Source organism: Physeter macrocephalus, chromosome 4 (assembly GCF_002837175.3).
Source record: "Physeter macrocephalus isolate SW-GA chromosome 4, ASM283717v5, whole genome shotgun sequence".
In the NCBI taxonomy this organism is placed as follows: domain Eukaryota; kingdom Metazoa; phylum Chordata; class Mammalia; order Artiodactyla; family Physeteridae; genus Physeter; species Physeter macrocephalus.
The window spans coordinates 139,846,178-139,860,489 of record NC_041217.1 but is presented as its reverse complement, the minus strand read 5'-3'; the positions used below and the strand labels follow the sequence as shown (position 1 = coordinate 139,860,489).

At 40.6% G+C, this 14,312-nt stretch overlaps 1 protein-coding gene across 1 annotated transcript in view; it reads left to right on the top strand.

The window, feature by feature from the left end:
- The window catches only part of SCP2 (sterol carrier protein 2), a 174,122-nt gene that overhangs the window by 123,773 nt on the left and 36,037 nt on the right, over positions 1 to 14,312 (top strand). The window contains exon 13 of the mRNA XM_024119754.3: positions 12,980 to 13,082. Coding sequence (XP_023975522.1) covers positions 12,980 to 13,082 — 103 coding nt within the window. The remainder of the gene's footprint in view (positions 1 to 12,979; positions 13,083 to 14,312) is intronic.

Sequence of the window (14,312 nt, the reverse complement as noted above, 5' to 3'; positions counted from 1 at the left end):
TCTTCCAGGTCACTTTTCTGTTCTTCTGCCTCAGTGATTCTGCTATTGATTCTTCCTAGTGAATTTTTAATTTCACTTATTGTGTTGTTCACCATTGTTTGTTTGCTCTTTAGTTCTTCTAGGTCCTTGTTAAATGTTTCTTGTATTTTCTCCATTCTATTTCCAAGATTTTGGATCATCTTTACTATCATTACTCTGAATTCTTTTTCAGGTAGGCTGCCTATGTCCTCCTCATTTGTTTGGTCTGGTGGGTTTTTACCTTGCTCCTTCGTCTGCTGTGTATTTCTCTGTCTTCTCATTTTGCTTAACTTACTGTGTTTGAGGTCTCCTTTTTGCAGGCTGCAGGTTTGTAGTTCTCGTTGTTTTTGGTGTCTGCCCCCAGTGGCTAAGGTTGGTTCAGTGGGTTGTGTAGGCTTCCTGGTGGAGGGGACTGGTGTCTGTATTCTGGTAGATGAAACTGGATCTTGTCTTTCTGCTGAGCAGGACCGTGTCTGGTGGTGTGTTTTGGGGTGTCTGTGAACTTATTATGATTTTAGGCAGCCTGTGTGCTAATGGGTGGGGTTGTGTTCCGGTCTTGCTAGTTGTTTGGCATAGGGTGTCCAGCACTGTAGCTTGCTGGTTGTTGAGTGGAGCTGGGTCTTAGCGTTGAGATGGAATCTCTGTGAGAGCTTTCGCCATTTGATATTACATGGGGCCAGGAGGTCTCTGGTGGACCAATGTCCTGAACTTGGCTCTCCCACCTCAGAGGCTCAGGCCTGACACCGGGCCGGAGCACCAAGACCCTGTCAGCCACTCGCCTCAGAAGAAAAGGGAGGTAAAAAAAAAAAAAAAGGAAAGAAAGAAAGAAAAAATAAATAAATAAAATAAAGTTTTTTTAAAAAAACTATTAAAAATAAAAAAGTAGGGCTTCCCTGGTGGTGCAGTGGTTGAGAGTCCGCCTGCCGATGCAGGGGACACAGGTTCCTGCCTCGGTCCGGGAAGACCCCACATGCCGTGGAGTGGCTGGGCCCGTGAGCCATGGCCACTGAGCCTGCGCATCCGGAGCCTGTGCTCTGCAACGGGAGAGGCCACAACAGTGAGAGGCCCGCGTACCACACACACAAAAAAAAAAGTAATAAAAAAAAAAAAAGAAAGAAGTGAACAACCAAACCAAAAAACAAATCTACCAATGTTAACAAGTGCTAAAAAGTATACAAAAACCAAAACCAAAGAAAAAGTGGACAGACAGAACCCTAGGACAAATGGTAAAAGCAAAGATATACAGACAAAATCACACAAAGAAGCATACACATACACACTCACGAAAAGGGAAAAAGGAAAAAAATATATTAAAAAAAAAAAGGAAGAGGGCAACCAAATCAATAAACAAATCTACCAATCGTAATAAGCTCTAAATACTAAACTAAAATAAACATAAAACCAGAAGCAAATTAGATGCAGAAATCAAGCCCCAAGTCTACAGTTGCTCCCCAGGTCCACTGCCTCATTTTTGGGATGATTCGTTGTCTATTCAGGCATTTCACAGGTTCAGGGTACATCAAGGTGATTGTGGAGATTTAATCTGCTGCTCCTGAGGCTGCTGGGAGAGATTTCCTTTTCTCTTCTTTGTTTGCACAGCTCCTGGGGTTCAGCCTTGGATTTGGCCCTGCCTCTGTGTGTAGGTCACCTGAGGATGCCTGTTCTTCGCCCAGACAGGACGGGGTTAAAGTAGCAGCTGATTAGGGGGCTCTGGCTCACTCAGGCTGGGGGAGGGAGGGGTACGGAATGGGGGGCGAGCCTGCGGCGGCAGAGGCCAGCACGACATTGTAACAGCCTGAGGTGCGCTATGTGTTTTCCCGGGGAAGCTGTCCCAGCATCACGGGACCCTGGCAGTTGTGGGCTGCACAGGCTCCTGGGAGGGGAGGTGTGGATAGTGACCTGTGCTTGCACACAGCCTTCTTGGTGGCTGCAGCAGCAGCCTTAGCGTTTCATGCCAGTCTCTGGTGTCCACGCTGATAGCCGTGGCTCGCACCTGTCTCTGGAGCTCGTTTAGGCGGTGCTCTGAATTCCCTCTCCTCGCGCACCCCGAAACAATGGTCTCTTGCCTCTTAGGCAGTTCCAGACTTTTTCCCGGACTCCCTCCTGGCTAGCTATGGCGCACTAGCCCCCTTCAGGCTGTGTTCACACAGCCAACCCCAGTCCTCTCCCTGGGATCTGACCTCTGAAGCCTGAGCCTCAGCTCCCAGCCCCAACCCGTCCCAGCCGGTGAGCAGACACGCCTCTCGGGCTGGTGAGTGCTGGTCAGCAGTGATCCTCTGTGTGGGAATCTCTCTGCTTTGCCCTCCGCACCCCTGTTGCTGCGCTCTCCTCCATGGCTCCAAAGCTTCCCCCCCGCCGCCCCCCGTCTCCGCTAGTGAAGGGGCTTCCTAGTGTGTGGAAACTCTTCCTCCCTCAGAGCTCCCTCCCAGAGGTGCAGGTCCCATCCCCATTCTTTTGTGTCTGTTTTTCCTTTTTCTTTTGCCCTACCCAGGTATGTGAGGAGTTTCTTGCCTTTTGGGAAGTCTGAGGTCTTCTGCCAGTGTTCAGTAGGTGTTCTGTAGGAGTTGTTCCACATGTAGATGTATTTTGGATGTATTTGTGGGAAGGAAGGTGATCTCCACATCTTAGTCCTCCGCCATCTCGAAGCTCCCTCCTCATAGTTCTTTTATTTTCAGGAGACTAAGTAATTGGGAGATAGAATTGTTCATGATAGCTATAGTTGATATTTCTGGGAAGCCAGAAGAATGAAAAAATCCATGTGATATATTAATGACTGAAAGAAATTGGTTTCAAGTATTGAAGATATTTTTGATAGTTTTAGTGATAGAACATATCCCACTTCAAAGGCCCAAGTTGGGAAAATAATTCTAGCTCTGATGGTGCAGATATAGTTTTAAAATGAGGATTTGTTTTAAACAAAGTAATTTTAAGGTACTCATTGCACATCATCTGATTTCCTTAGTTTCTTGTTTAGCTAACTTTGATGGAGCAGCTGCTACATGCTTAGGCCCCTAAGTATGGTCCTCTGAGTAGATGGGGAAGGCAGACATAACCTTTTTCAAAATGCTGTAGAAGCCCAGAGGAAGAAATTAGTATGAAGGACCTAAATTTGAACTGGGATGACTAGGATTGCCCAGCAAAAGGGCAGAGGAAGGGCATCCCAGGCCTGTACATAGGTACAGCGATTTGAAAATATAAGAGTGGTTGTCCTGTGTGGGTAGAGGGTAGATTATTTTGTTGTGTCTGGGTAGAGGGGCAGAGTCAGTAATACATAGGTGACAGGAGTTGCAGCTGTAACAGTAGATTGGATCAAGGTTTTGAAATGCTTCCAATGTTATGCTCAGGAGTTTGAAATTTATCCTATGGAATATGAGTTTTAGCAAAAGATTCTGTGATTATATTGCACTTTACTTTAGGTAGATCAGTCTGGTATTACTTTGAGTTGAGTGGTGGAGGGACCAGAGGCCAGGAATCCTTAGGAAGCAGTTGCAGTAGTGTGGATAAGAAATGTTTAGTGCTGCAACAGGGACCATGAAAATGAAGAGGAGAGGTCTTATTTAAGAACTGTGACCAATTGCATTTAATTTACAGTTAAACTTTCCTTTAGACCACTTTTGAATATAAGTATTGACTCTGTATTATAACATCCTATTCATTTTATGTAAGACACAGATTGAGGATAGATTTGCATTTTGTATTCTGTTAAGTGAAACCTGTTTTTAAACCCAACTTTGTTTTGTTTTTTCTATTTTTAATTAAGGTATAAAAATTTACATACAGTGAAAGTCCCCATTTAGTGCATAGTTCTATAAGTTTTGACAAACATACACAGTCAAGTAACTACCACCATAATCAAGATACAGAACAGTTGGGTCACCAACCAGAATTCCTTGCTCGCCTTTGTAGTCAACCCTTCCCCCTATCTTCCATTCCTTGGCAACCACTGATCTATTTTCTGCTCCTTTCCAGAATATCATGTGAATAGAATCAAAAAGCCTTTGAGTCTGGCTTCTTTCACTTAGCATAATGCATTTGAGATTCATTCATGTTATTGTGTGTATGAGTAATCTGTTCCTTTTTATTGCTTAGTGGTATTCGTTTGTATGGATGTACCACAGTTTATCCATTCCCTGGTTGAGGTATATTTGGATTACTCCAGTTTTTCTTTTTTAATGGAAAATTGTCTAAGTTAGCTTGAAAGTTTAACTCAACAGGTGAAAACCCTAAGTGATATAAGAAGTTAAAAGTTAGAAGTAAAAATTGTACCCATGTATGTGTGCTCATAAACAAGGACTAGAGGAAGCAATGTGGAAAAAATGAATATAGGAAACTTGTTGGTAGTGGTGAGATTGTAGGTGATTAGCCTTTTCATTTTCTAAATTTTCTATTTTAATTAGAAACCTTGATTTTGATATAATTTCAAACATACATGGAAAAATTAACAGGAATAGTACAAGGAACTCCCATATACCTTGTACTCAGATTCACTGATTGTTTATATTTTGCCTCATTTGCTTCATCATTTTTCTACATGAATATATATATGCATATATACATATATATGCATGTTTTTTCTGAAATGTTTGAAAGTTGGAGACATTATGCTCTTTTACCCTTAAATATTTTAGTATGCATTTCTAAAGACTAGGACACTCTATTATTCAACCACAGTATAGCTATCAAAATCAGGAAATTTAACACTGATAAAACGCTATTACCTACAGGGGCCCCAGGTTCCAATCTCTGGTCGGGGAACTAGATCCCACATGCATGCCATGACTAAGAGTCTGTGTGCTGCAACTAAGAAGTCCACAGGCCACAACTAAGAGCCCGCATGCGGCAACTAAAGATCCCCACATGCCACAACTAAGCCCTGGCGCAGCCTAAATAAATATTAAAAAATAAGTAAATTTTTAAAAATGCTATTACCTAATCCAAAGAACGTATTCACAGTTCGACAATTATCCCAATAATATCTCTTTAAAAGATACTATAAGCTTTAGTTTTTCTCCTTGTCCAGGATCCAATTTAGGATCCTGAGTTTATTTAGCTGTCATGTCTCTTTAGTTTCCTTTAATCTGAAAAAATCCCTCAGTCTTTCTTATTTCTTGACTTTGACTTTTTTGGAGAGTATAAGTAGATTCTTTAAGAATGGAATGTCCCTCAATTTGCATTTGTCACATGTTTCCTCATAATTAGGTTCAGGTTACACATTTTTTGCAGGAATACCACTGAAGTGATGATGTGTCCTTCTTAATGCATAACGACTGGAAGCACATGATGTGGATTACCCTATATTGGTGATGTTTAGCTTTGATTTCTTGACTAAGGTGGTATCTACCATGTTTTGCTCTGAAAAAGTTACTGTTTTTTCCTTTGTAGTTAATAGGTAATTTGTGGTGAGATGTTTTGAGATTATGTAAATATCCTGTTCCTCATCCAACTTTTACCCATTACTCATTCATCTTAGCATCCACTGATGATATTTTTCTAACTTCATCATACCTTATATTTATTAAGTGGCATTCTGCTGTAAGGGAGATTCTCTTCTCCCCCATTAAAAAATTTATTCATATCCATCTATATCGATAAATATATCGGTATGAACTCATGAATTCATATTTTATTCAGTGGGTTATAATTCATTAGTATCATTTATTTTGATACTCAGAATGTCCCTGCTTTAGCCAGCAGGAGCCCCTTCTAGCTGACTTGTACTGTCTTGTGATTCTATTTAGTACTTCCTTGCTTTCTAGCTCAAGAAGGTATTCCAGGTTCATCCTGTATTTTCCCTGCCTCAGCCCTAGGATCAACCATTTCTTCAAAGAGCCCTGGTTTCTTTTAAAGTGGAGAATGGTATTTAGAAACCACAGTGTGGCTGCTGGCTGAGTGCTTGTTGTTATTACCTCTAGGACTTCTCAGGGGACACAGTGGACACACACACAACACCACACACACACACACGCACAATTTTAGTTTCATTTATTTTAAAAAATATTTATTTATTTATTTTTGGCTGCATTGGGTCTTTGTTGCAGTGTACAGGCTTCTCATTGCGATGGCTTCTCTTGTTGAGGAGCACAGGCTCTAGGCGCGCAGGCTTCGGTAGTTGTGGCCCGCGGGCTCAGCAGTTGTGGGCTCGCAGACTCTAGAGTGCAGGCTCAGTAGTTGTGGCGCATGGGCTTAGTTGCTCTGCAGCATGTGTGATTTTCCTGGACCAGGGATCAAACCCGTGTCCCCTGCGTTGGGAGGTGGATTCCTAACCACTGTACCACCAGGGAAGTCCCTTAGTTTCATTTAAAAAGAGATATTTAAGAACACATGCAAAAATCTTATCTGATTTTTATCTTTCTCCATACTAATGTAGCCACCAGTTAATTAGCAGTTAGAATGAAGAAATTATAAAACTACTGAAATGTCACCTGTATGTGGCATCTTTTTAAATTTTTTTATAGGCTGGAATTATCAGAGAGGCAGTTCAGTGGAAAGAGCACCCCATCAACTTTTCCGTCACACTGCTTGCTTTGGACATGTTCACCTTTCCCTCAGTTAGAAAAGAGTGAAAATATCTACTTCAGGGATTAGAAAACTAACAAACAGTACCTGCCACTCATTGAGTTGCTCAATAAACTGTTGATTTCTGATTTACCTAGGCATTTTCCATTTTTCTTTCCTATTTCTGTAGTTCACGTCACTGGTTAAATTGTTGAAAATGGTTTTATATATTAAATTATAAATGTCACCTAGAAGTTTGGAAAAGATGAACTTTAATTTTTAGTTCAGAGTGGGGGACATATCCAACCTGTTGAAGTCCACAGTTTGGCTTTCTGGGCTGGATTTCTGTCTGTGATGGGGCTGTGTGCCTGTTCAGAGGTCAAGGGGAGTTGCTGATTGCAAATGAACCCTATTCTTTTGTCCTGTGTGTGTTGCACAACCATTTCTAATTTGAACAGACTAATTACTGGTAAAACTGGTAAAATGTTAGATTTAGGGATGGAGATTTGATTAGAATGTAGGATCCTTTATTCTTCCTAAACACTACAAACAGCAGCAGCCACTTTAAAAATGATTTTTAACAGCTTGTTTGGGGATATAATTTACATGGCACAAATTCACTATTTTAAGTGTACATTCCGTGGTTTTTTAGTATATCACAGAGTTGTGCAATCATCACCACAGTCGATTTTAGAACGTTTTCAGCACCCCTAAAAGAAACCATGTACCCGTTAGCAGTCTTTCCCCAGTCCCACTTCTTGCAGGCTCTGACAACCACTAATCTACTTTCTGTCTCTAAGGATTTGCCTATTCTGGACATTTCATATAAATGAAATCATACAATATGTGGCCTTTTGTGACTGCTGCTTTCATTTAGCATAATGTTTTCAAGGTTCATCCATGTTATAAAAATGAATGTAGTACTTCATTCCTTTTTATGGCTGAATAAAATTCCATTATAAGGGTTCTGATTTCTTCACATCCTCATTAACACTTGTTATTGTCTGTTTTTTTAATTTTAGCTATCCTAGTGGGTGTGAAGTGGTATCTCATTGTGGTTTTGATTTGCATTCCCCTGATGGCTAATGCTGTTGAGCATCTTTTCATGTGCTTATTGGCCATTTGTATATCTTAGGAGAAATACCTATTCAGATATTTTGGCCATTTTAAAATTGGGTTGTCTTTTTATTATTGAGTTGTAATAGTTCTTTAACAACCACTTTTTGAGGGCCTAGTATGAGCACCAAGACCATGCTAGGTGCTTCGTCTGCACTTCTTTGTTTAATCCTCATAAAAGCCCACGTGGTAAGTTTTGTACCTTGTTTATAGATGAGGAGATTGATGATCAGAGTTAAAACAATGTATCTAAAGAGAGTCTTAAGTGGTAGTGGGTCAAGACTAATAACCTTCATCTATCTGAGTTAAAGTTCCTGTTTTGTTGGCTGCTCTGTGCTTCTGATCTTTGACATTGTTGAAACAGTGCCTGTGTTCTAGGCCTTGGAATGAAAATTTCAGGAAGCATAGAGGGAATTCATACACTAAATAGTTCATCTTCAGAGTCCCTTCCAACATTTTATATACTAGATTTATTCCAGAAAACTTAACGTATAAACCAAGGTAAAAAAAATAAAAATAATCAGACTTTAGTTTCTGCTAAAAGAACTTTGAATATAAAGAAATCATGAGGTGCATCCTTTTGTAATATGAGTGAGTTATTTTCTGAGTTTGCATAAGTTATATTCAGCTTCCCTAGAGCAGGGCACATATCAAATAAATTGGTAGATATGAGGGATTGTCAGAAAATATTGATATAACTTTATATATTAATTTTTTTTCCCTAATCTGGATGAAAAGTTGGTTAGTCATTAACTGAGTGAACTTTTCAACAGAAGCAAAATAAATATCTGTGACCTGTCAGAACTTGTCTGAACTCTGCCCCATAAAGTATCAAGATACTTTGTACGTACGCTGAAAAGTGTCAGTTATTATTTTATCACATACAGTTAGGAAGTGGCAAGCTTGGAGAGGGCACAGTGATGTTTATGATTAAAGGCTGAAAAGTTGGACTATTAGTGAAATGAAACTGGCTTGTGGAGGACTAGTTGTAGCCACTTGATTTTAGGTCACTCGTTCAGACTTTTGACAGAGAAAATGGTGTACCATAGATAATTCTGCTCTAAATGGAACAGGAAAAAATTAGAATTTAGCTAAGAGAGAATTCAATGTAATTCAGTTCTATTCAGTCACTATTTACTGAGTACCTATTGTGTGCCAGGAACTGGGGATATAAATCAAGATTATTTTTTTAAAAAGCTGTGGTATCTGCTCTTGAGAAGCTGACATTTAGTAGGGTTTCACAGAAAGGGAGTTTCCTGGGCTGGATCTTGAAGGGTAAAATAGAATTTGCTAAGACAGAGGTATTCCAGACACAGGGAGCAGCAAGGGCAAAGGCGTGGAAGTACGAAGTAGCATGCCATGCTCTGAAAATTGCATGTATTTCAGCATGGTGGGAGCTTACTTCCATTCCTTGTTGTGATATTAATATGATTTCTCTAGTAGGTTCACTTTTCAACCTCTTAGACTTTCCATACCCTCCTTTCACCCTCATTTTCAGCTGATTACTTTGCCTTGTATGTTGTTGAAAAATCAGAAGCCATTAGACCCAAACTCCCTTATCTTCCATCCCAAGACTTACAGACCTATCTAGCATTTTACCCATCTGATCTTCTTCTTCCCTTGAGTCTCCTCCTCTTCCTTCATAGGTCACTAGATCTCATCCCCCTTCACCTTCTCAAGACTTCTCTCCTATCTCTTTTCCCCTGGTTCATTACCATCATCAGGCAAACATGCTCTAATACATTAATCTTAAAACAAAACCAAACTTTCCTTAATACCACCCTCCCCTCCAGAGATCACCCCATTTCACTGTTCCCCTGAAAGTAATGTCTCAAAAGAGACACACTGTTTCTATTTCCCTTTCCTATTCACTCTTTAATTTACTGTAATCTTTACTGACCTCTGCCTTCCAACATTTGCTTAATATTGCTTTTGCCCAAGTCACCTGAACTCTTCTTGTTGCCAGTCCAGTGGGTATTTGACCTTTGGCAGCATTTGACATAGTTTCCTCTCCCCCCCACCTCCCTCCCAGATTCTTTCCCCCCTCTTGGCTTCTATGACATTATGTTCTTCTAGTTTTCCTCTTGCATCACTGGCTACTGCTTCCTCTTCCCTCCCAGACTTCTAAATAATTGAGATCCACAGGGTATTGTCCTAGGCTTACTTCTTTCTCGAGAATTCCCTCAAGGTGAGCTTGTCTCTTCCCATGGATTTAAATACTTTCATTATGCTAATGATTATCTGACTTTATCTCCAGCCTAGACTGCTTCTGAGCTCCAGACTTTCATATCCAACTGCCTTCTTGTCTCACAAAGGTTGCATACTGAGATGGGACTTTGATCCCCTTTACTCCCACTGCATTCTTCCTTTTGTCAATAAATGGCACTGTCATCCCTTCAGTTATTCAGGCCAAACACCTAAATCATCCTTGCTCTTTCCCCTCCCCCTTAGATCTCTCTCGTGCCCAGCAGCAAGGCTTATGGATTCAGTGTTTAAAATATATTTTGAATCCACTTCCTTCTCTCCATCTCCACTGGCAGACTGCCTCCACTTCCTATCTGGACCACTCCAGCAGCCTCGTAACCCTCTCCCCACCTAAGTTCTTGCATCCCAACCCCACCAATTCATTGTCTGCACAGTTGTAAGAATAATCACAAATCAAACTATTTCACTTCCTTGTTTAATCATTTCAGTGGTTTCCCAAAATCCCTACTTTGGCCTGGATGGTATGGTCCCTGCCCAGTTCTCCAATTTCATTTCGTGTCATTCTCCCCCCACTTACTGTACTCTAGTGACTGGTCCTCTTTTACTTTCTTTTAATATGCTAAACTCTTTTCTCTCTCAGGATCTTTGCAAGTTTCCTCTTTGAATGTCTAGCTCCTTTACTTCCTTTAATTGGGTCTTAGCTTAAATTCACTTGCTCAGAGACATCATTCCTTGACTGCCTTAACCTAAAGTAGTTCCTCTTTTTGTCTGCTTCCTAATACTTGTAATTATTTTGTCTGTTTACTTCTTTTTTTCCTGGAAAAATATAGACTCAGTGAGGACTGGGACTGGGTCTGACTTGTTCACCATTGTACTCCCAGTACCTCGAACAATGCTTGGCCTGTAGCAAGCAGTCATTAAATATTTATGAAATGATAGAAAGAAGGAAAGCGAAGGGAAGGGAAAGGAGAAATGGGTGGGGTGGGTGGGGAGAAAGAGGGAAGGAAGGAGAGGAGGTAGAGAAAGAAGGAAAGAAATGCTTTGCTTACTGAGCAGCTGCTACGCTCTTGACTCCTTCAAGTATATCCTTCCCATGTTTGTTGTTCCAGTCCTGGCCTCAGCCACCGCCAGGATGCTTGTGGTATGTCAGAGGAATTACTTAAAATCCTAAGGCACCCTCATCTTCTTCAGACCTTTCAGTTTCTCTCAGCATCTAATGCTTGAGGCTCTGCAGCCTGTAATAGTCGTGGCTGTCATTTTTTACCATGGGCCAGGGTCTCTGCTAGGTACCTTCGACACGGGATTCCACTTAATTCTGCGAAGTCACCGGCACCCTCCACCTTCCTCCCTGCCTCCCCACCAGAGGTTGCACAGAGATGAAGTAGCTTGCTCAGAATCGCATAGCTAGTGAGTGGAGGAAGCCTTGAGATTCTAACCCAGGCTTTTGTAGCTATAGGGACTATGTTCTTTCTGCCACATCAGGCCATTTATCTATAGTTGTTCCCCAAGTATCAAGCAACCAATAGATGGATGTTGGTAAATTCATATCTTGTATCATAGCTAAAAAATAAATCTCGAGTCCAACCTCTGCTTACTCCCCACTTCATTATACTCTGTTTAATCACCATCATCTCTTGCCTGGACTACTGCAGTAGCCTCTTAATTGGTCTCCCTGCCTCCTCACTTGCCCTCCTATAGTCCATTTTTCAGCTAGCTGCCAGATTTATTTTTTTAAAACATGTAAATGGATTGTGCTACTCTCCAGCATATACCCTGCAGTTCTCAAGGTACTTAAAATAAAACCCATACTCTTAACTGTGACCTGTAAAGCCCCTTGTTATCTTGCCTCGCATGTTTCTGTGACCTTAGGTCCTTCTCCTCTTCTCTGCTCCAGCCATACTGGCCTTCTTATAGTTCCTTTAACTGCTAAGCTAGTTTCTACATCAAGTTCTCTTTATTGGAAGTATAGAGTTGGACTTCTCCACCTAAATCTTTACATGGCTGGCTCATTTATGTAATTTAATACCTAATTTAAATATCACTTCCTCAGAGAGGCCTATCTGACTAGGCTATCTAAAATAGACCACCTGGGGACTTCCCTGGCCGTCCAGTGGTAAAGAATCCGCCTTACAATGCAGGGGACACCGGTTCGAGCCCTGGTCAGGGAACTAAGATCCCACATGCCTGCGGGGCAACTAAAGCCTGCGCCACAACTACTGAGCTTGCGTGCCTCAACTAGAGAGCCCGTGTGCTGCAAGCTGCAGAGCCCACGTGCTCTGGAACCTACACGCCATAACTATAGAGCCCGTGTGCCACAACTAGAGAGATAACCTGCATGCCGCAACGAAAGAGCCCGCACGCCTCAAAGAAGACCCCGCGTGCTGCAACTAAGACCCGATGCAGACAAAAATAAATTAAATAAATAAATAAATAAATAAATCTTTATAAAATAAAATAGACCAACACACATAAATATACTTCCTTTATATCCTCTTAATCTGCCTTCTTTTCTTTTTTTTAAAGAAGATGTTGGGGGTAGGAGTTTATTAATTAATTTATTTATTTTTGCTGTGTTGGATCTTCGTTCCTGTGCGAGGGCTTTCTCTAGTTGTGGCAAGCGGGAGCCACTCTTCATTGCGGTGCGTGGGCCTCTTACTATCACGGCCTCTCTTGTTGCGGAGCACAGGCTCCAGACGTGCAGGCTCAGTAGTTGTGGCTCACGGGCCTAGTTGCTCCGCGGCATGTGGGATCCTCCCAGACCAGGGCTCAAACCCGTGTCCCCTGCGTTAGCAGGCAGATTCTCAACCACTGCGCCACTAGGGAAGCCCTGCCTTATTTTCTTCATAGTAACTGTATTCTTTATTTTTTGCATGTTCATTGTCTCCCCCAGTGGCATAGAAGCTTCATGAGGGTAGGTTCGTTGGTTTAATATATTTTCAAGGACAAGGCCTACCACCTAGTGAGCACTCAATATTTGTTGAAAAATGGGAAGAAAAGCTTAATTGTTTTATTGGCTTAATAACAGTTTCCTTTGGGTAAAAGGCATAGCATCTCTGTTAGGGTTTTTGAAAGTTACTACTGTATAAATGTTGAAAAGCCTAGTACCTATATGACTCCATGGATTGAAATCGATTCTTTTCCCCAGTTCTTTTAAAACTCATCAAATTGAGGCTGCTCCAACCAGCTCTGCAGTTGATGGATTTAAGGCAAATCTTGTCTTTAAGGAGATTGAGAAGAAGCTTGAAGAGGTAAGATTTATGTAAAATATTGGGATATTTCTTACGGAAAAACCCGAACGAACTTTTTGGTCAACCCAATACTACCGGGAGGACCCTGGGGCTAGAGGAAGCAGATATAGATTTCAGGTATTGCCATGAGTGGTACCAGTTGAAAATTTATATCGTACTGTCAAGTATTGAGTATATTTTATATTTCTTAGTGTCTACTATGGCTTCTTTGTAATTTTGGTAAGAGTGCATTTCAGAAATGAATAAGTCTCCAGATTTGAGTTACGTAAAGGGATTCTAATTTATTTTGGTGTAATTTCCTTCTGAATTAAAAAGATCTTACTTAGAACCATTCGAAAGAATAATATTTAAAGGAGTCTTAAAGGTACCTAATATCAAAACTCCTTTTAAAAAGAAATCTTTTGTGCTTGAGTTTTTCACAGTTTTAAAATTTGTTTTTCTTGTTGTAAAAATGAGCTAATTAAAAGGATTATACAGAAACATATAAAGAAGAAAAATTTTAAATCTCCTGAAATGCCATTACTAAGAGTTCACTAAACTGTTAACAGTGGTTGACATTCTTTCAGACATCTCTCTGTGTGTATTAACATACAGTTTTACATAACTAGGATCATACAATACATGTTGAGTTCTTAAATTTATATTATATATGCAACTATGTTTATGTACAGTACTTAGTTCTTTAAAAAATTTTATTTATACACAGCAGGATCTTTTTAGTTACCCATTTTATACATATTAGTGTATATATGTCAGTTGAAATCTCCCAATTCATCCCTTCATCCCACCGCTACCACCCACCGTCTCCGCTTTCCCCCCTTGGTGTCCATATGTTTGTTCTCTACATCTCTGTCTCTATTTCTGCCTTGCAAACCAGTTCATCTGTACCATTTTTCTAGAATCCACATATATTCGTTAATATACAATATTTGTTTTTCTCTTTCTGACTTAACTTCACTCTGTATGACAGTCTCTAGGTCCATCCATATCTCTACAAATGACCCAATTTCATTCCTTTTTATGGCTGAGTAATATTCCATTGTATATATGTACCATTTATCCATTTGTCTTTATCCATTTGTCTGTCGATGGGCATTTAGGTTGCTTCCATGACCTGGCTATTGTAAATAGTGCTGCAAAGAATATTGGGGTGCATGTGTCTCTTTGAATTATGTTTTTCTCTGGATATATGCCCAGTAGTGGGATTGCTGGGTCATATGGTAATTCTAT